Source organism: Phycodurus eques, chromosome 11 (genome assembly GCF_024500275.1).
Source record: "Phycodurus eques isolate BA_2022a chromosome 11, UOR_Pequ_1.1, whole genome shotgun sequence".
Classification (NCBI taxonomy): Eukaryota; Metazoa; Chordata; class Actinopteri; order Syngnathiformes; family Syngnathidae; genus Phycodurus; species Phycodurus eques.
The window spans coordinates 21,994,366-22,017,864 of record NC_084535.1 but is presented as its reverse complement, the minus strand read 5'-3'; the positions used below and the strand labels follow the sequence as shown (position 1 = coordinate 22,017,864).

The 23,499-nt window shown below is 40.9% G+C and overlaps 1 protein-coding gene across 1 annotated transcript in view; it reads left to right on the top strand.

Annotated features, from left to right (window-relative positions):
* Positions 1–1,139: 1,139 nt before the first annotated feature.
* socs5b (suppressor of cytokine signaling 5b) overlaps positions 1,140–23,499 on the top strand; it is a 23,372-nt gene continuing 1,012 nt past the window's right edge. The window contains exons 1-2 of the mRNA XM_061690530.1: positions 1,140–1,523; positions 17,610–23,499. The exon at positions 17,610–23,499 is cut by the window's right edge and continues 1,012 nt beyond it. Coding sequence (XP_061546514.1) covers positions 17,646–19,319 — 1,674 coding nt within the window. The 5' untranslated portion in view covers positions 1,140–1,523; positions 17,610–17,645 and the 3' untranslated portion in view covers positions 19,320–23,499. The remainder of the gene's footprint in view (positions 1,524–17,609) is intronic.

The window sequence follows — 23,499 nt, the reverse complement described above, 5'->3', positions numbered from 1 at the left end:
AGCGGTTGGGATGAAAATTAGCACCTCCAAATCTGAGATCATGGTTCTCAGTCGGAAAAGGGTGGAGTACCCTCTCCGGGTCGGGGATGAGATCCTGCCCCAAGTGGAGGAGTTCAAATATCTTGGGGTCTTGTTTACGAGTGAGGGAAGAATGGAAAGGCAGATACACAGGAGGATGGGTGCAGCATCTGCAGTGATGCGGACTTTGCATCGGTCCGTTGTGGTGAAGAAGGAGCTAAGCCGAAAGGCGAAGTGCTCTATTTACCGGTCGATCTATGTTCCTACCCTCACCTATGGTCACAAGCTGTGGGTCCCGGATACAAGCGGACGAAATGAGTTTCCTCCGCAGGGTGTCCGGGCTCTCCCTTAGAGATAGGGTGAGAAGCTCGGTCATCCGGGAGTAGAGCCGCTGCTCCTCCGCATTGAGAGGAGCCAGATGAGGTGGCTCGGGCATCTGTTTAGGATGCCTCCTCGACGCCTCCCTGGTGAGGTGTTCCGGGCTCGTCCACGCTGGAGAGACTACATCTCTCGGCTCGCCTGGGAACGTCTCGGGATGCCCTCGGAAGAACTGGAGGAAGTGCCTGGGGAGAGGGAAGTCTGGGCTTCCCTGCTAAAGCTACTGCCCCCGCGACCCGACCTCGGATAAGCGGAAGAAAATGAATGAATGAATGAATGAATGAATGAATGAATGAATAAGGACATGTTAAGAACTATTTATCACATACCCCCAAAAATCTGAGTAAAATTCCCAAGTAAAGAGACAACTTTAGACATTTATGTCCTCCTTGCACCATTGCAACCAATTCAAACCATTCCAACAAGTCTCACATGCAACATTACAACTAATCAATTAATTCCATGGCATTTTAGTTCTTAAATATGATTCAGATATTGTGACTAATGTGCCCGTATTTGCATGAGGCGTTGAATGTCCAATCCTGTACTGTAAATGTTCTTACCTGGGTGACGTCATTGTGAGTGCTCTTGTGTGTGCGTGTGTGTGTGTGTGTGTGAGCATCATTGCAACGGTCCACGTTTCCAAGAAGCTGCCAGCGACTTGCTCCATCCTGGTCTCTGTGCTCATTGGTGGCATGGGACGCCCATCACTAGGAGACAGCTCCGGGGCTTTCCCTATCCGCGTCCCCAGTCGGAAGTGGAGTTGCCTCCCCTGTTCTCCATTGGACCACCACGCCGCCAGTCGTGCAGCTGAAGCGAACGAGCTCTCCCCGGCTCTCGGGGCTCCGAGAACGCCGTCATATTGGCTGCTGGAGGCTGCAGCTACTAGCTCGTTGGCGAAGAAGACAGTCGGTGGCTGTAATTTGATTACGCCTTTCAAATGATTTGAACAGTAGTTGCCAAATGTTTTGAGATCTAGGGATGACACCATGAAGGATCGTCGGACCTTATGCGCCTTTGTCCGACGCTGTGGTGAGCCAAAAGGATATATGCCTGCTCTCGTTCAATAGCCATTTTTTTGCAGACAAAGAAGGCTGTTGAATAGGGCTCTCCAAAAAGGCACAAGGGTAAGCCATATTTCGACGAAACACACCATTACCATATGAAGCATATTCCATCTGTCCGTATGTTGACAGCTACATGTTTCAATTTGCCTCATTTGTGGCCAATTTGCTCTGGATTTTGTTTTGAACGCTAACCATGCTAACCCACTAGCTGCGTGGCTATGTTCAACGCTAGCTCGGAACTAGCGTCCCTGTCTGTGGAATGCTAATAGTTAGCGTTCTGGGGTAATTGTTTCGCCTAATTGCAAACATTTTGTTCGCTACGTCCGAACATATTCTTGGTCTGACCGGCGTCTTCGTATCTGCTTGGCAAGTCTAGAGCAATAATGGCGTTTTTGTAGCTGCGTTTGTCGGCGAATGTTAGCAAGAATGTAATCTTGGCGAGGATTAGAGAAAAGAAGAAGACGTCCTCCAGAAATTAAAGATGCCGCAACTGTAATTAGATGCCGAAACAAAGTTAAAATCACATCGGACATGTTATTGTCACTAATGAGGCAACTCGTTTGGTTTGGAACCTTACTTGCTCCGACAAGTAATCTAAAAGCTAATAAATATAATTTACAATTTTAAAACACACGCGAAAGCTGCTCAAAGTAGCCAGTTTTCATAATTACTTCTTTTACCGAGCTTTGGTTTTACAAATCATATTTGACTGAAATTCTAAATCAACTGTTTAAACTTATATCGAGTCATAGCTACTGGTTTTCTGTTTTAATTAGTCTGTACACGAAAACGATTCTGTCCAATCGCAAGCAATATTAAGTCATAATTCTGTTGAGCAGTGGATATTGTACACAATTTCTCTTTTTTTTGCCTCGAAATACATTTTGAGCTTTAGCTTGTAAAGCGATTATCCCCCCACCCTCTAATTAAATTGCTGGGATTCAAGCGATCACAAGAACAAACGTTCAAATATCTTAGCATGTGAGGCATATCTTCTCCACTCTGCTTCTCCGTTCATCATGCCTTGCCAAGAGCCATGTCAGAGATCAGTTTTCCCCCAGGAGAATGGGTGTGTTGGCCTGCCAGAAAGCCAAATTTGCCTAGTTCTATTCCACAAAGTTGCAAGATGTATGTTTCTAGCATGAACACGAAAATGTAATAATGCATGAAAATGTAACATTGCATGAAATTGACACTTACTTGATACACTATTTGGTTTTGGTTCGGTTGTTAGTTTGTGCTGTCAACTTTAAGTGACTAAAAGTGACAATGTTCAATCAGATCAAACTGCTCAAAATGCACATAGGTAAGATTATAAGCCTATAAATCTTGTATTTAAGTTGTCAAGCATCATTTTCAACTTAGTCTTATTCATTAAATTGCTGACTGGAATGGATTTGACAATTTGGATCATCAATTTCCCATACGTAATGTGTCTTAAGACACTTTTATTGACTTGTTCATAGGCTGTATTTTTAACTTGCTGAGTAGTAGCACATAACGACTTGGATGGAAAACCTTTAAGTACCCGATATACAGTAGTTTGAGGGATTTTCCGGGCTTTTTCAGAACTTTTATAATTTGGTCTAAGTAACACATACTTTGGGTGTGCCCCTTATGATGTAATTTGCGAATGTGAGTTTATCCTTTGTTTTATTTTTGTTAACCTAAAAACTTTTTTTTTTTTTTAATTATTATTAAGACAGAAAATTGTAGTAGTTGAACTACCTACTTAATATTTTGTTCCTACTGTTACACAACTTTAATGCTAAAAAGCTGTGGAGGCCATAAAGATATAAGCAGTTTGTGTATTCTGACAACGATGGCCCCACAGTGATTCTATTTGCTCTGACACATTTTTACTCAGTCCTTTGGCCAGCTTCAATCCCGCATTAAGCATTTCCTTAGCAACATGGGTAGAGTAAGACAAAAAGTCAAATGTATTCTGGTCTGACTATTCTTATTCATGCCACATGGTCACAAATCAGATATCTATTTGACCACATGCAAGGTAAATTCAAATTTCAGTTAAAAAGAAAATCCAGTCATGAAGTCCTGACAATGTAGTCTGTTACACTATGATGAAAAAAGACTGTGAGATGAAATGTGAAAATTTCACATTTCAATCATGACAAATTATCAGTTAACACAGTATTACATTATTTTTTTTCTAAACCAAATAGAGACACATTGAAATGTACTTTTTGACATGAGAAATTGTAAATTGGAACACCCAAAGGGAATTTGCAAACCCTAGAAAATGGTAGTTTAGTCAAATACAAATATTTGACTAAATATTGAAACGTACAAATATTACATTATACAAATATTTTAAATATCTTACTCATGAATTGAAGTTGCCAATATTCAAGCTTTTAAATTATTTTTTGCTTGATGGTCCAGACCAACTTTTTCTGCTACTGAAGGACCGTAGTCACGGATACCAGGACTTGGGGGATAATTTGCCGTTTTCCCTACGTTGTAGGACTGAGTAGACACAGATTCTGGTTGTAGTTTTCTCCATAGTTACACTTACGATGATGCGGCAGTCGAACCAGCCAGCACCATTCACTTGCAGTCTGGACACAGGGGGTGAACATTTCTTGCGATGACCACATCCGTGAGATAGTCTCACAGAGTTTACAAAAATCTCAAATAACACCAGTAAAAAGTTTCTATATTCGTAATTTGTTGCTTTTATTTGTATTTTTTTAATTTTTTTTTTTTAAAAGAGTCACTAATTTGGCAACACTGTGTAATGCTCTTAAAGGGACGTTGAGAGTTTTTGACTACACAGCTAGTAAACGATTCATGTGACTGGCAAAACATGATTAATTATGTCGCCCTCTAAACATATTTACCTAACCTGTCATCTTTTATTTTAGTGCATCTTAGTTGGCTGGTTGAATCTGATTATCAATAATGTAACTTCAGTTTCCTTTTCCATGCAGGTCAAAATTATTCCTGCTTTCAGGTCAGAGTGAGTTATCTACTTTATATAATAATCCTGTTTGTGTGTGCATGTGTCAGTCGGTGTAGTTAGACTGATGATTCAAATAGAACTGTGTCACCAAAATTTGGTAATTTCACTTGGGGCTTACAAGGTAAGCAATGTTGTGGCTTTGTTTGCAAAATTTAGTGATGAATTTTTAATACTGATTTTTCATTTCTAATTAATCTGATTTAATTGACTTTCTGTATTTACTATGGTTGAAAACATCCATCCATCCATGTTCTGCACCGCTTATCCTCACTTGGGTCGCGGGTGTGCTGGAGCCTATCCCAGCTATCTTCAGGCGAGAGGTGGGGTACACCCTGAACTGGTCGCCAGCCAACAGCAGGGCACATATAAACAACCATTTGCACTCACATTCATACCTATGGGCAATTTAACGTCTTCACTCAACCTACCATGCATGTTTTTTGGGGGGATGTAAGAGAAAACCGGAGGCATGGGAAGAATATGCAAACTCCACACAGGCGGGGCCGGGATTTGAATCCCGGTCCTGATAACTGTGAGGCAGACGTGCTATCCAGTTGCTACTGTGCCGCCGGTTGAAAACAGAATCTGTAAATTAATCCATAGACAGATATTTTTGACGATGGCATGTTGCAATCTCATATATTTTGATTCAGGCTGCAACTCCGTCCGACATTACAAGGTTGACGCAATAAATACCGTAATTTCTCGTGTGTAGTATGCACCCCCAAAGTTGAGCTCAAAATTCTGGAAAACCCCTGTACCTATGTATAATGTAGTTTTACAATGTATGATTTTGCGTCGACCCATATGATCAAAACATGTAGTATAATCTGTATTTTGTTAGTTTTTTTTCTAAGAATTATTCTGAAGTTAAGCACTTTATTTGAACACGTAATCCTTTTTAAATTTAGTTGCTCTTATTTTGTAATTCACAGCCCTGCTTTTATTTAGTAAATTAGAAAACACACAGTTGTGCTTATATGTTTGATTACCGAGGTAGAATTTGTAAGATGGGTTCAATTCTTTAAAGAAAACACAAAGGACCAGGCGAAACACATTTAATTTTATTTTAATGTGATTCAAATTAAACGGTCAAGCATTTCAGAAAAGCATTATCATAAAACAAAACATAACAAAATAAATTAATGATGGTGGTTGTTCAGTCATAAGTCATATTCATTAAAAAAAAAATCACAAATTCTGCCAGAGTATGTAAACTTATGAGTACAACTGTACATATATGCAGTCATACGTACGCCTGTCATATTGGAATGAAAGTGTAGGCTACGCTTTTTTATATAACCACTAGGTGGCGGTGGCATTGCAATGAAAGTGTACAGCTTTTTCATAATCCCTAGACGGCGTCATACATTTATAAAATGTGAATTCCCCCCCATTTACCCCTATACCCATGTATAATGCACACTATTGATTATTTTTTTTGGGGGGGGGGGGTAATGTACATTATACACGAGAAATTACGGTACATTAAAATAATTATTGAAGCTAAAATTTAATAAAGAATATGCTTATTGAGTAATGATTATGTTATGCAATTGAATGGTATGTAGAATTGTTTTTATTTTATTACGTGATATACTGCAATAACTGTCCTGTGGTTATGTTCTTGCCATACAAATATGATCATGAATATGATCTGATCATGCTTAGAGGATATACAGTGGGAAATCACTTTCCAAACTTAATTTTTGAGGAAATATTGTCTTGGTTGAGTAAAATTTTGGTCCACGAATAGTCTTGGCCTGGGCATGGAATGCTATGTTGGGCTTTTTCTCAGCAAGTGTAAACACCATTTCCTCAGTGTGTTGTGTTTTGCAGGTATCTTTTTTTTGGGGGGGGGGGGGGGGGGGGCTCAAAATTAGCTCTCAGTATGGCTCCAAATAACCTGCGAACGATAGTTATTAGGAAGGCTAAATTTATTACTGTTGAAAAACAATTAGTAATAGAAGTAAATGTTGAACATGAGAATTGTGTAGCATGATATTTTGTTTGAGCATTGTCATCGCGATGTACATGTGTGCAATGGTCACATCGCAGGGTTAGCTGTGATGTTGGTGTTCTGTAATATGAAGGGAATCAACTGTAATATTAAAAGTGACCAGAAGAGGGCCCTGTTTGGACATGGATGGATAAAATGTGAAAATTTCTGACATTTTAAAGCTTTTTTTAAAAATTCAATAACTTTGTACTGTACTAGGTGTTTTAGGCCATGAAAAAAACCCATACAAAACAATTTTGTACTGTAGAGTAATATGGGTGCATATGGTGTCAAAAAAAAAAAAAGTGCTGCAATGTAACGGACAAAACTCCTGTTTTGTCCATTCTATCAAGGTTCCACTGTATAAGAATATATATTTTGCATCATTTAGACAGCCAGAGCTGCGAGGAATGCAAAGATGTCATTGCTGTCACTGTCATTGCCCACGTGAGCATTGAAGTCCCCCAGCAGTATGATGGAGTCCACAGCGCTCTCCAGCACCCCCTCTAAGGACTCCAAAAAGGGTGGGTACTCTGAACTGCTGTTTGGTGCATTGGGACAAACAACAGTCAGGACCCGTCCCCCACCCTGGGGTGAACCCCGACGAACAGGCGCCGAGCCGGTGAGCAATAAGTATACCCACACCTGCTCGGCACCTCTCACCGTGGGAAACTTTAGAGTGGAAGCGAGTCCAACCCCTCTCAAGAGGACTGTTACCAGAGCCCAAGCCGTGTGTGGAGGCTCCAGACCTCAATCCATTAATATTTTTCATCATAGGGGTCTTTTGAGCCGTGCTTTGTCTGGTCCCTCACCTAGGACCTGTTTGCTATGGGTGACCCTACCAGGAGCGTGAAACTTCGCACCTAGGATCATTGGGACACACAAACCCCTCCACCATGATAAAGTGACGGCTTCCAGGAGGGGGCCACAAAATCAGGAATTCCAAAAATTTGAATACTGTGAAGTAATCAGCCCAAATTTTGCAGGCCATAAATGTTTTAAATGGAGTGTCCCACACTAATCATCTACTAAACTCAAAGCATCTGCACAGGTTTCCCCAGCTGTCATAAAATTGCTTTAGTTTGGTTCAATTGTCTCAGTTTGGTTCAATATGGGGAAGACTGCAGAATGACAACTGGCCAGAAGACTATTGATACACTCCATAGGATGGGTAAGCCACAAAAGTTCATTGCTAAGGAGGCTGTTTCCAAGCATATCAATGGAAAGTCTAGTGGAAGGACAAAATGTGGTAGGAGAAGATGTACCAGCAAAAGACATGACCGTGGGCTTCAACGGATTATCAAACAAAGAAGATTCAAGAATCTAGCAGAGATCCAGAAAGAGTGGAATGAGGCAGGAGTCACAGCTTAAAAAAACACCACATTCAGACGCATCCGGGAGATGGGCTACAACTGTCTGGTTCCTCGGGTCAAGCCTCTTCTGAGCCAACGTAGGAAGCGTCTCACCTGGGCCAAGGAGAAGGACTGGACTGTTGTCCAGTGGTCCAAGGTCCTTTTTTCCGATGAAAGTAAAGTGTGCCTTTCGTTCGGCAATCAAGGTCCAAGGGTTTGGAGGAAGATGGGTGAAGAAAAGAACCCTACCTGCTTGAGGTCCAATGTGAAATATCCACAGTCAGTCATGATTTAGGGTGCAATGTCCAGTGCTGGTGTTGGTAAACTGCTTTCTTAAATCCAACGTCACCGCATCAGTCTAACAGAATGTTTTAGAGGACTTAATGATTCCTTCTGTTTAGGATCTATATGAAGATGCAGATTTCATCTTCCAGCAGGACCTGGCCCCTGCCGATACCGCCAGAAGTACCAAAACCTGGTTTGATGCCCACACCATCACAGTGCTTAACTGGCCAGCCAACTCGCCGGATCTAAACCCCATTTAGAATCTATGGGGTATTATCAAGAGGAAAATTAGGGGCACCAGACCCAAAAACAAATAAGAACTGACAGCAAGCATCAAGGAAATCTGGGCTTCCATAACTCCCAGGCAATGAATGCCACAGGCTGATTGCCTCAATGCCACGGCACATCGAGGCAGTGATTAAAGCAAAGAGATTCCTAACCAGGTATTGATTAATTCATATAGTTTTGAAAGGACCATATTTTGATAGATTTTAATGTGACCCTAATTTTGTTTTTCTTCAAAAACTGGCAAACGGAGATTTCTTCACAGTATTCAAATTCATTCAAAGCTGCGAGCCCAAATTATGTAAAAATAAACAAATATATCCTTGAAATTGTTTAAATTGTGGGCCCTGGATCTATAATCTATGAAAGTTAAACTTTTTGAAAATTTTTCACTGACTACACACAAGCCTGATTATCTGTTCAATCAAGAAATAATCAAGTAGAACCTGTCTCAAATAATGAAGTCGGCCAAAAGATCTCAAAAAGATGCAACAAAATACCAAGATCCAAAGAAATCCAAGAACAGATGATAAAATAGTAACGGTTTGGAAAGGTTTACAGAACAATTTCTAAAGCTTTAGGACTTTAGCGAACCACGTGAGAGCCATTATGCAGAAATGGAGAAATCATGGAACAATGGTGACCCTTCCCAGGAGTGGCCGGCCTACAAGAATTACCCCAAGAGCACAGCGATGACTCCTCCAGGAGATCACAAAGGATCCCAGGACAACATCTAAAGAATTGCAGGCCTCCATTACCTCAGTGGCCAATGTTCATGACTCAACAATAAGGAATAGACTGGGCAAAAATGACAATCATGTCAGAGTTCCAAGGCGAAAACCATTGCTGACCAAAAAGAACATCTTACTTTTGCAAAAAAAAAAACATCTGAATGATTCCTAAGACTTTTGGAAGAATATTCTATGGACTTATGGGACAAAATAACTTTTGATGGGACAAAATAACTTTTGCTGTGAAAGATGTGTGTCTCGTTACATCTGGCGTAAATGTAACACAGCATTTTTAGAAAAAGAACATCATAATACAGTAAAATATGACGATGACTTGGTGTGATTGATGGAACCATGAGTTCTGCTCTTAACTAGAAAATCCTGAAAGAAAATGTTTGGCCAACATAACCTGAAACTGCAGCACACTTGAGTTTTGCAGCAGGACAGCGGTCCAAAACATATCAGCTAGTCCACTTCTGAATGGCTGAAAAAAAAAAGGTTTTGGAGTGACCTTGTCAAAGTCTGGACTTGAAGTGTTACATTTTCTTCCAGAGTTGGCACTCTTCACTGAAGCATTGAATTTTACATAGGTTCCGAAAAATATTGCAAAGCCTTTTTAAATTTAAGTCCACAGGATCGTGTCCATTAACATATTTTGAAGCAGGCTTGGCCACTTGCTTCAAAATGTTTAACTAAATGTAAATGTAAATGTTTCATGCTTAACTTCTAGCTTTCTCTTGAACCTTTTCTTCTCTGGGAGACCAAACTGCGTGTCTTGGCGGAGGCAATCCATAACACCACCTATTGATCGCCGTGTAATGACACGCTACATTCACAGTGAGGATGAACCGATATTGGCAAAATCTGTTAGTAGCGACCAAAATTCACTTGTGGCGGCCTGCCGCAAATAAATGTATAAAAACTCTGCATGACATTAAAAAGGATGTTCATGTTTGAAAACCCTCCAGGGTGGCCAAGTTACAATAATTCTGCGAGGAAGAGGTAGAAAAAAATTTCTCCACAGAGATGTGACAGACTCTTTGCCAGTTATAAAAAATGCTTAAATTCAGTTGTTGCTGCTGAGGTTTAGGCCCACCAGGTTTAGGGCGCAATTACTTTTTCACACGGGGCCAGTTAGCTTTGAATAGTTTTCCTTCAATAATTTTTTAAAAAATCATTTAAAAACTGCATTTTATGTTTGCTTAGGTTATCTTTGTCTGATATCAAAAAAAAACTTATGATCTTTAACATTAAATTGTGGGAACTATATTAAAAGAATTTGAGAAGGGGCCAAATACTTTTTCATGGCACTGTAGTCCTCTTCCATTAGTCCATCCACTCTGTGCAGTGCACCTGCACCACTAGCCAACCCTAGAGAAAGCTTCACATTGATTCCTCCAAACATACCTTTTTTTGTCTGACCATAAAACTTTTGTCAGCTGCCAGTTTCAGTCCAATTGGCAATTGTAAAACTTGCTGCACTGTTTCAAGTAACATGAGTGCTTTCAGCCAGTCTTCGGTTAATGGCAGGCTTGAGCCTTGGCGGTTCTTTGGTTCTTCCTGCACATCCGAAGCAATTCCCTTTCATCTTAGAGTGACAGCTTCACAATCTTGGCAAAGTGGTGACACATCCAAATCTTGGTATCTGAGGTTGTATAGAAATAATTGTTTAGAAATGATGTGAAAAATAATTAATTTCAACACTCGTGTCAAATTTAGTTTGAGGTAGAAGTTAGCCTCCTTAAATGTAATAATTTTTTGAAACGTTTTTATCGGTAGTAGCAGTAGCAGCAGATAATCTTCTAATATTTGCACACAAATTATTTTGTCACAGCTACTTGCTTCATGTTCCAAGGATAAAATTCTGAACTCCAAATACCGTATTTTCGCGACCATAAGGCGAACCGTATTAAAAGGCGCAGTCTCAGTTACGGGGTCTCTTTCTGCATTTAACACATGCATAAGACACACCGTATTATTGGGGGCAGGCATGGTAAAACATACGCTCGCTTAAAACATACGGTAGCATGCATGCACGCTAAAACAATGTTTTTAAAAAGGCAGTGGGAGCAAAACTGAGTCTGGTTGTACTTTATTGAAGTACTTAACTCACATTATATTTGTACTCACGTTATTTTTTGATCAACCCTCATCCACAAATCCATCAAAGCCCTTTACATCCGCATGCTGTCCTCAGCCATGTCCGCTTTTCTTCTGTATAAGCAACGTGTCAGCAGAAAATGCTCCCAGTCAGTCAAGCGGAGCGCTCATCACACAACAATATTTATAGGTTTTGGAACTCGGTGCACACATATATTATAAGGCGCCCCTGTCCATTTTGGAGAAAATTTAAGACTTTTAAGTGCTTAACTGCGCCAGCAAGCGCTACTCGTAGCTAGCGTGGACTTGAAACAAGTTATTTTAGCTCACCGCATAGCATTTCCCACGGAAAAGGGAGACAAAAAAAACAGCTTTGGCGATCACATGGTCAGAAATCACGATTTAAATCTAAAAACGAGAAATCATTCAGCCCTACTTTCATGCCGCATAAATGTAAGTAGACAGTTAATTAAGAGACACATTCAACGAACTACGGAAATAAACACACTTGAACGACTGATTAACGTTGTTATTACGGAGAATATTTTTTTGTTGTTGAATGGCACAATACATGCTGGGAACCAAAGTTATGCATAAGAAGTATACAGAAGCCGCCAAGCTCTAACTTTAAAAGTACACAAACCGCAATTTGTTTTCTTTACAAGAACTGTCGACAGTTCGTTTAAAGGAGGAGTTACTAAAATTTGTGTCCTTCAAATCATGCACCAATTTAACTCCGTTAATAGTTTTGCAAAAGCGTATGGTGACTTGGACAAGTGGCAGGACAGGGGAGACCCACCAGGGCTCCTTCAACAAAGCAGAGTGAGCTGCTCTATCCTGCAAAGTAAAAAATAAAAAATAAATCAGTATGTGGTTATTTTTTGATTGCTTCAAACCCTTTGTTGTTGAAGAATGGACCCTTTTTTATACATTTGAGCATGAAATATATTAAGAAACTGATATACATTGGTTCAATACAAAGACGCACATATTTTGACCATAATTAAAATGCCAGTTTAGTCATCCATGTGGTTTGGAAGTGTGCAGTCCTTTCCTTTGTGGCCCCCTGGTAGCGCTGACTAAAAATTGTGGCCCTCCTCCATCATTTAAATTGCAAATTAATCCCTGGTGTAGGACTTTTATTTTAAAGGCCATTTTGGCCACCAAAGTCAGTCTTCTGGCCAAATTGGTGACGATTCCCGACCACTTGTTAAGAACAACTTGCTGCTATTATAGTGTGTACCATTCACATAAATTAATTCAATTCAATGCCTTTATTTATATCTTGAGATCACTGCGGGCTAGCCCTCATTTTCAACAATGTCGAGAAATGTCATGACATGACATTTCTACTTGTTCTTGAAAGCCATCTCGAAGCAGTGGAAACCACACAGCAGCCAAGCTATCAGGGAGCAGAAACACTTCCTCCTCTCCAACACAAAACACTCCTCTACACCAATATCCAGTAAGATAAGATCCCTTGGTTGCGTATTCCTCGATATAGCGGGAGGTTGTATACATGTATGCGTACGTGCAAAATTTTGCAAATCTGTTTGGCAACATCTGAGATAGCAACATCACTCATCGTCAACTGTTTTTTTCTGTCAATTTTCAGTCCAATTCATAATGCACAAGGACGAACACGAAACACATTTTTCTTCTGGTTGTAATGTTTTCAGGGTTTTATGCTTATTTCTGAAATGTAAATGAATTACATTCTGACAACTGCTAGGAAAGAGTGGCAGATCAGCAAGTACCCTCTGCGCAAATAAGGGATTTTGTCAGGTAAATCGATTGATTGTTGCAACAAGTAGAAAAGTACTACGTATGTATACATTATGCCAGCGATGTACTGTATAGTGACAGGCAGAACAATTAAATGACCCTTCTCTAGATGGCCATTATCTGTGTAGCCACCTTTTGTGACATTTGCATCTGGTGGCATGCTGTGAGATGGATTCTGTCAAATATGTGCCTTGGCTCAAATAAAGACTGGTAAACACTGACTAAAATGGCGGGAAAAGGTTCATGCAGCTATGCATGCCAAAGGAGCCCTCATCGACTTCGATTTTTCGTTTGTTGTATCCCACACACAGGAGCATTATGGTTATTTGAAAGATGGTGCACAGAACAGACGCCCTTACTCCAAAAGCAAAAATTAGTTTGGTTTGTCTTAAATGCTTTGTCAGAGTTGATGTGCAAAGTGCAAACTGAACAGCAGCAAATTGACATTGCCTGCAGTGCACTTTAGCAAGAAGTGATTTTTCTCTCTCCAAGTCACACATCTACAACAATCTATATCACAAAAGCAAGACACTGGTTAAGCATGCAGTTCAGTTAAAGTCAAATGGTTCAATTGATCTGTAATATAACAATTTTAGCTCATTTCTTATGACAAATTCAAAAGAACCAATCCATCACAGATGTTACAGTCTTGTGAAGTCTGCCTAGCATTTTAATTATAACATGGACAAAAATGTACCGTATTTTCACGACCACAAGGCGCACTTAAAAGAAGAAGAATTGGTGAAATTTTTGCAGATTTATTAAAAAGGAAAAACTGAAATATCACACAGCCATAAGTATTCAGACCCTTTGCTCAGTGTTTAGTAGAAGCACCCTTTTGAGCTAATACAGCCATGAGTCTTTTTGGGAATGATGTAACAGGTTGGATGGTAAATGTTGGTGGACAGCCATTTTCAGGTCTACAGAGATGTGCAATTGGGTTTTAGTCAGGGTTCTGGCTGGGCCATTCAAAAAATTTCAATCTTGTTCTGAAGCCACTCCTTCGTTATTTTAGCTGTGTGCTGAGGGTCATTGTCTTTTTTTGAAGGTGAACCTTCGGCCCAGTCTGAGCACTCTGGAGAAGGTTTTCGTCCAGGATATCCCTGTACTTGGCCGCATTCATATTTTCTTCGATTGCAACCAGTCGTGCTGTCCCTGCAGCTGAAAAACACACACTCACAGTATGATGCTGCCACCACCATGCTTCACTGTTTGGTCTGTATTGGACAGGTGATGCTCAGTGCCTGGTTTTCTCCACACGTGCCACTTAGAATTAAGGCCAAAAAGTTCTATCATGGTCTCATCAGACCAGAGAATCTTATTTCTCACCATCTTGGAGTCCTTCAGGTGTTTTTAAGCAAACTCCATGCAGGCTTTCATGTGTCTTGCACTGAGAAGAGGCTTCCGTCAAGCTACTCTGCCATAAAGCCCAGACTGGTGGAGGGCTGCAGTGATGGTTGACTTTCTAGAACTTTTGCCCATATCCCAACTGTATCTGTGGAGCTCAACCTCAGTGATCTTTGGGTTCTTCAGAATCATCTTTATTTGCCAAGTATGTCCAAAAAACGGAAAAAGGAATTTGTCTCCAGTAATTGGAGCCGATCTAGTATGACAACAGACAGTCAATTGACAGAGACTTCAAGCGAGTAGTATGATAGTCTGGGACAATGTTGATTGTGCAAATGGAGCAGATGCTACTCTGGGATGAGTGGCCAGTATTGGTCAACAACAGATATGCAAATAGTGCAGCGTGGTGAGACTACTACAGTGAGTGCACAAGTAATATATAATTGGCCCGACAGAAATGTGACAACAAACTCAAGACAAAAAATTGCCAGCATGTTGCAATGGGCTTTCAATTGCTCAGTTTGGCCAGACGGCCAGCTCTAGGAAGGGTTCTGATCGTCCCAAACGTCTTCCATTTCAGGATTATGGAGGCCACTGTGCTCTTAGGAACCTTAACTGTGCCTTGCCACAATTCTGGCTCTGAGCTCTTCAGGCAGTTCCTTTGACCTCATGATTCTCATTTGCAATGTTAGATGTAAGGTCTTATATAGACAGGAGTGTGGCTTTCCTAATGAATTCCAATCAGTATAATCACACACAGCTGGACTTCAATGAAGGTGTAGAACCATTTTAAGGATGATCAGAAGAAATGGACAGCACCCGAGTTAAATGAGTGTCACAGCAAAGGGTCTGAATACTTACGGCTGTGTGATATTTCAGATTTTTCTTTTTTAATAACTCTGCAAAAATGTCAACAATTGTTTTTTCCCCTGTCAATATAGGGTGATGTGTGTGTGAACTTAAATGATTTGAACAAATGACTGCAATATAACAAAGAGTGAAAAATTTAAGGTGGTCTGAAAACTTTCCGTACCCACTGAAATAGCCTTCCAGCCAGTTCCAAGTTGAGCTAAGCGTTACCTGGTGTCTTACCAAACCTATAAAATGCTTGTGTGCTTTTCCTGCCAATTGAATAACAAAGCCTCCTTCCTCAAAGATTGTACTGTATGACTCATCAGTGCCACAAAAAAACCATGGCTGACAATGTCTCCAAGGCCTCATACACGTAATGATTTTTCCACTCTTAAAAGATTTTTTGATCTGCTACAGACCCCACACACAGTTAAAAATTTGCCTTTTAATAGTTTTGGCCGTCGTATGAGGTGTGCGCCGAGAATCTCAACACAACACACCACACACACAATATTCGGTTCCACCGCTGCACACGTGACCTCTAAAAGACGATGAAAAACTTCCGTTTATGCGCCGATGTTTCCCGAGTGTTCCCAAGGGTTGCTGGAGCAGTGACCCTTGTAAAATTGCGATTTTCTTAAAAAATGACTTGCTTTGGAAAATACTTCTTGCCGTCTGGGGAACCCACTTTTCTACAAACAATGACATTGGGTGAGACATGTTTGTTTTCATTTACGTTCGATTCAGTGTTCGTCAGTCTTTGGTACTTCTTTGATTGACTACATTTTGTTTCACCTCACCATTCTCAGCGTCATGACTCGGGCGAAGTTGGAGTTCCCCACATTTTTGGTCTTAAATATTGAACACTCTCATTAAGCTTGTCGGCCCTGACCTGTTTCGGACCCTAAAATCGTGACAAATCCACTCTTAACACACATCAGACCTAAGGAAAATCTTTTAGGATAATCTTAGAATACTCAAAATTGTCTGCCGTTTTGACGTGCTTGGTCAGGAAGGGGCAAAATCAGCACAAAAACAAACCGATAGTCTGTGTGTGTACCGGGCCTGAGCAAACACGATACATAAGCTTCCTTTAAACTTGTTGAACATATAAACTGCTTCCTATACTTGATGATATTCTTGATGGAGATGACCCGGTGCAAGTGCTACTAAGTGATAGCTGCCATCTAATAGAATGTTCCCCAACCTTCTTTGCACCGCGGACGAGTTATGAGTCGGCATTTTTCTCACGGACCGGCTGTGGTGGCGAAAAAAAAGTATATATATATATGTATGTATGTAATGTGTATATGTTTATGTATGTATACATTTATGTGTATGTATACGTATGTATGTATGTATGTGTACATGTACGTAGGTACGTACATGTATGTGTACGTGTGTGGAGTTTGCATGTTCTCCCCATGCCTGGATGAGTTTTCTCCGAGCACTACGGTTTCCTCACTCACCCAAACAACATACGTGGTAGGTTGATTGAAGACTCTAAATTGCCCGTAGGTGTGAATGTGAGTGCGAATAGTTGTTTGTTTCCATGTGCCCTGCGATTGACTGGCGACCGGTTCAGGGTGTAACCCGCCTCCCACCCAAAGACAGCCCGCGACCCTAGTCAGGATAAGCGGTAATGAAAATGGATGGATATTTATAATATGAGATGACCTTTATTAGTCCCATAATGGAGACATTTGCATCGTTTCAGCAGCAATTGTGGATACAGGAAATACAAAAATAGCAAGCAAGAGAATAAATTTTGTTGCAAATGGATCTGTCAAAGTTGTTTGTTTAAAAAAACAAAAACAAAAAAATATTATTTGGAAGAAAATCTGGCGGTACAGTGATCGACTGGTTAGAGCGCCTGCCTCACAGTTCTGAGGACCGGGGCTCAATCCCCGGCCCCGCCTGTGTGGAGTTTGCATGTTCTCCCCATGCCTGGGTGGGTTTTCTCCGGGCACTCCGGTTTCCTCCCACATTCCAAAAACATGCGTGGTAGGTTAATTGACAACTCTAAATTGCCCGTAGGTGTGAATGTGAGTGCGAATGGTTGTTTCTTTGTATGTGCTCTGCGATTGGCTGGCAACCAGTTCAGGGTGTACCCTGCCTAATGCCCGTTGATAGCCGGGATAGGCTCCATTACGCCCGCGACCCTAGTGAGGAGAAGCGGCTCAGAAAATGGATTGATGAAAGAAAATCTTCTGCTTTCAAGGAACGTTTTGGTCAGGTCTAGACTAGCTGTGTACAGTACATACCAGCAGATCAGTTGTGAGCAGATCCTTGGTCATTTTTAGCTGTGGCCTTGTGTCACTGCATGTTTGCCTGGCAACTCTTAACTCCACTGTTCCAACAGCCCATAATTCTACGTACCATAGTTTATCTTCCTTTTAATACTTTTTTTTCTTTCTTTTTTTGCAGGTCCCTGGGACTCTTTTTGCAAACAAATTCAGCAATATGTGGAGTAACTTGAAAAGCAAATGCCAAACTCTCTTTCACAACAACAGTTCAGGACCCAATGATGGCAGGAATGAGGCAGATGCCGTCCACTGTGTGGTGGATCACAGCCAGGGAGGAGGCTCATGTGCGGCTCAGGCATCAGAAGTCTCTACTTCATCAAGTAGCCTCCTTCCAGTGGCAGTGGTAACCGTAGGGCGTCGTCATCACAATTGTGTCTCAACCACCCCTCAGATTGTAGAGATCACTATTGACAAGGACACAGAGGATGCAGGTGGCGGATCAGGGGGAGTGCCCTCGGCTCGCAGAGACTCTTATTCCCGTCATGCTCCATGGGGGGGCAAGAAAAAACACTCGTGTTCCACAAAAACTCAAAGTTCTTTAGAGATAGATAGGCGTTCTGGACGCCTACGAGGAAGTGGAAACCGTAGAGATCGACGCTACGGAGTCTGCTCCATCCAGGAGATGAGCGACTCGTTGTCTGGAGGACGCAGTTTGAATGGTCGGTCGTTACGTCAGCGACTAAGCGATACTGTGGGCCTTTGCTTACCACTAACTGCTAACAGACGGTCTTCGAAGAACCCTGTTATTTCCAAACGAAAGATTCACCTGACAGAGCTCATGCTGGAGACATGCCCCTTTCCACCAGGCTCAGACCTTGCCCACAAGTGGCATTTGATCAAGCAGCACACAGCGCCAGTCAGCCCACATTCCTCCACTGCCCTGTTGGATGCCTTTGACCCAGCACACCCGGCTCCTGAGGATGAGGAGGAACGTCTGCGGGAACGCCGCAGACTTAGCATCGAGGAAGGTGTGGACCCACCGCCTAATGCACAGATTCACACCCTTGAGGCTGCCGTGCCAGGCTCATCTGTCTACAAACTGGGACCAAAGATGGCTCCTGGCATGGGGGATGCCCCTGGTGAAGGCCGAGCCTCAGGATCAGGAGCTGGTAGTTCTTTGGGAGCTTCAACATCGGGGGCCTGTGGACAGGTGTTGGGGGCTGCCGCTTCAGCCCTGGACACTGATTCCGAGGAGGACTCGACAACGCTCTGTCTGCAGGCCAGGAGACCGAAACAAAGGCACGCCTCTGGGGAAGGTCACCTGAGCAGACAGCAACCTGGGCCCTGGAAGGTTCACACCCAAATAGACTACATCCATTGCCTTGTGCCAGATTTATTGCAGATCACATCCATGCCGTGCTACTGGGGTGTAATGGACCGCTACGAGGCTGAGTCACTGCTGGATGGACGTCCGGAGGGCACCTTCCTGCTGCGTGATTCGGCCCAAGAGGACTACCTTTTCTCTGTCAGCTTCCGCCGTTATAACCGCTCACTGCATGCCCGCATCGAACAGTGGAACCACAATTTCAGTTTTGATGCGCACGATCCTTGTGTTTTCCACTCTTCCACGGTCACAGGACTGCTGGAGCACTACAAGGACCCGAGCGCTTGTATGTTTTTTGAACCTCTGCTCACAGCACCTCTCCATCGGACATTTCCCTTCAGCCTGCAGCACCTTGCACGGGCAGCCATCTGCCGCTGGACCACTTATGATGGGATAGGCTCTCTGCCGCTGCCCCCTGCCTTGCAGGACTTCCTCAAGGAGTATCACTATAAACAGAAAGTTAGAGTTCGCTGGCTGGAAAGGGAGCCGCCGTTAAAAGTCAAATAGTGGTCTTTGTCTGTTGCCTGTACAACCATGGAGGAAGATTACAGAACTTGAGAAATGCCTCATCAAAGGCTACGGTGACTGACTGACTGACTAACCTCTTTCCAGTGCAGGTTTGAGTTCAAATGTAAACACCTATACAAGATTCATTCTATTCTCTATTTTACTTATTACTTACTGAAAAGCATATGATTATATTCTGTGTAGTGCTGCCTGGCTAGCACAAATGATTGAGTTCAATTATATATATATATATATATATATATATATATATATATATATATATATATATATATATATAAGTACAGTATAAACAGTATATATTTTGGATGAGTGAGGGCAGGGAGGAGTAGCACAAATAGTGCAAAAACATCATTGACTTCCTGCTTTGCCCTTTACGTCTGCCTGATTCCAAAACATCACCCTCCTTGTAAGCCTGCATGCATGCCTCCCTGTCTATCCCCAAAAAGTTCAAATAGCTATAAAGCCACATTCTGTAGCTACATTGTACAGGTCACTTTTTTGCACTCAGTTGTTTTTCTTGTCCAAACACACAGAGAAACACCTTTCCAAGAGGTTTTTAAGGTGTGTGGTTGTGAAGGCATCTGGAAGTGCTCTTGGTATGTTGCATTCTGGCCTTGTCTCATGGATAAAGCTACATAAGCCACATTATTTGCCATCTCTTTGCACGAGCATTAGCTAAACGAGACGGCTGGATTCTGAGAGGGCCCATGGAGTTCAGGAAAGTAGATCAGGGAAATTAAGTGCTTTTTAAAGGATTATACGTTATTAACGACACGTGTTTCTCAACAGTGATGGTGAATGATAAATAATAAACCAGCCTATTGTTTCATACTTTATACGATAAAACTTGTCTACTTTATTCTCGCTGTAAGGATTGGCTCTGTACTCATGCTCCTACTGAAACGCAGTACATTTCTTCCCGGATGACATTTAATCAAAACTTGGCGTCTGTCTCGGTTCAGTTCAATCGTGCTGTTATTTAACAAATTCATCAACTTCATAAAAACTTATCTTATAATAATCTTGATTTAGTGACAGAGTGAATTTAAGTTGTATTTACCGGCCACTTGGACTGTGTTCATCACTTCTTTTTTGATAAATGGGAAGGGGAGTACATTTTACAATGGGTATGAGACGACAATCAATAAATCTAAAATTCGGGCTGTAGTTTCTCGTGGCTGTGTGGGTCACTTACGATTCAGAGGATTGGATAGGAAATGGGGTGTCAGTTATCAAAAAGAATAGTTGCAAAACATAAAAAATATTTGGGGGAAAACATGGAGTACAATTTTTCTTTTTTAAGTAATTTCAAAAGATCATTATAAATTACTGCATCCTGGTTCTATGTCACCCATTTAACAATCTATCGTGTGGCATTGAGACTTTACGAAACCACGTTGTTTGTGCCATAGTATTCTGTGCAGTATGCATCATGCTGTGGTCAAAGTTCAATTTTGTTGCAAATCATCCTGTACGCCACAGAGCCAGCCATGAGACGTAATGGCTTTCAGAACATAGTGGTGACTGTGATGTTTTGAATCTGAAGGCCCCAATACTTACACAACTTTAGTGTAACCTATGTGCCTTTTGTATTAAATTATTTCTTTTCTTTAAATTCGTAGCATTATTGTGCTTCATCACGGTCCACTGATCCCATCAAATCACAATGAAACAAAATGTCATAAATAGGTGCATAAGCTCGAAACTCTTTTTCTCGCAGTACACATGAGAGCTTTGTAAAGACTACAAGCTTACTGGTGCTAAATTGGATTAGCCACAGCAAATTCATTTAGATAATTGAAGGGTCCCGAGATTATGATTTCATCTGCATGCGATTGTCAGCAAAAGGACGCCTTAAACGACTTGGGCATTTCTTGCTGAACCTTTAAAAGAAGGATAGTAAAAAAAAGAAAGAGAGGGAGGAAAAAAAAGGTTCTTACATGTATTGCTCTCTCCATGTAAATTTTTGGGGTAGTTTAATAATGCAAAACAATATGGGTCCAATGCCATCGCTTCTGTTTCATATAACATTGATTGTCAAGCACAACACTTTTTGTCTTGCAAATTCACAAAATCTACCTTAATGAGAGGAACCAATTTAAATTAAAAAAAAAAAGTTTTTATTCATTATCAGATTAAAACTGTATGTCCTACATAGCCTTTTGAAAGTTCTTCCCAATAATCAGCTGTATTAATGTGCTTTCTACCATTAAACAATGGCTCAGTCATGTAAATTGACACCCTCATGGCATTTCAAGTCTCAACACATTACCTTTTGTTTGTCATTATCATCGATTTAGAGATATTCTGAACAAGCACGTTTTTTATTTATTTTACACTTGTATTGCCATTGAAGAAGTGTGACCAATTGAGTTGACTAACCGGGTGGTCATTGTTGCTGTGCTGTAATAGTTCTATGTTGTGCTAAGTCATATTTGACATTCTGTTAAACAGACAGAATTTGACATAATTTTCTTGGTTAATGGGAAAAACCTGGACCCTTTCTGTTCAACCTTAAATTCTAAAATCTCATGCACTTATCTATACCCTTCACACATTTATTTTGGACTTCTATAGATGTAATATCAATATGCCTCATGGCTCACTAACCAATATTTTGTCTCCACACTGTGAATTGGTCAAAATATATAAAAGAAAAATATACAATAATAAAGAGAAAATAACAAAAAATATAAATCTTTGAAAGAGAGGATTTTCTTTGCTTTAAAAAAAAAGGGGGGGGGTGTAAGGAATATTGTGTCAGAAATTAAGTGATATGCACTACCCTTTATACTATTGCTATCGTAGCATAACTCCTTAAATTGTCCTTTTCCCTGAGCCACTGCATTTGAATTTTCCTGTAATTCGTCACTCTCCATCTTGCCACAGCCCTCCTCATGACTTGTACAAGTCTCTCAGGGTAAGAAAAAGGCTCAAGTCCTGAGCTAGTAAAAGATGGCTACTGTCCCCTGAATACTCTTGCCTGCTAAGACTACAAGATCTTTATTTTTTTTCTCTCTTAAATTAACTGCACTTTGTGTATTTGTGTTATACAGTGCAACTGGTGAGTCTTAGAACAGTGATGCTTTTTTGTCTTTTTTTTTTTTAATTCTGTCAAAAGCCACAAATGAATCCACATTTGTTTTTTGATTCAAACCTTACTCGTAGCCCATTACAGTATAGGGCAAGTAACTAAGAATGGGCATTCAAAAAAGACAAAAGGCCCACAATTGAGCATAGGTAAAATTAATGATCACATTTTTTTTTTTTTTAAAGGCTGTTAATGCGGTAGGAAAGGATGTTCAGAACTCTCGTTGTGTGTGTGTGTTGTATAAGTGTTGTATTCAACTTTTCATAGCTGTCATGTTTTATGCATGGCAAACTCGTTGTGACTGAATCAACAGCGCCCCTGCTGGTTGCAGCTAAGTCGTGCACTGCATGTTTCTTCACAGGATGAACAATGAATTCTGCACAATCAACTGAATTATTAACGATCAAATCAATTTATAAGCCCATCCATATACTGGAAAATACCATTCGGCAATGAAAGTTGCTGAACATAAAACTAATACTGTTAAATAAAATTTTATGTTATTATTAGAAATATAATTGGGTAAAAAGGTATAAAGTTACTGCTTATGTTGGTGCCGATAAATAATTCCAGATCTAGGTTGAAGTTGGCAAATTACAAATGATTATTTTTATGATCAGGTATAGCATTTTTTTAAATTAGAAATTTAGAAAGGTTTCCACCTTGTTCATGCTACACTGGTTAAAAACCTGCCATTGGCTTTGAAGATGGTTGAAGGCTTGAAATCAGTCTACTGAACAAAGCTAAATGGAAAGATGGGTGTCGTCATAATACCCACCGACTGCACTCTACTCGTGTGTGTTCATATAAAGCGACGCCTGAAAGTCCTGAACTCATTCATTTAGCTTCAGGCAACAAAAACAAATGTGATAGGAGTTCCAGCATGCTGCTGTGAGTGTTGAGTGGGAAATCCCCGTGGAAAGTATGCAGAGATGACTGTGAGGGGCATTAACTCCTGTGAACAACGCCTCTGTTCATATTCCACTCCCTTAAAATTCAAGTCAGTCCATTTCAAGGATGCTCACAGGACTCTCTGAACCCAAGCTTTTTCCCCATGGGAAGTTTTTG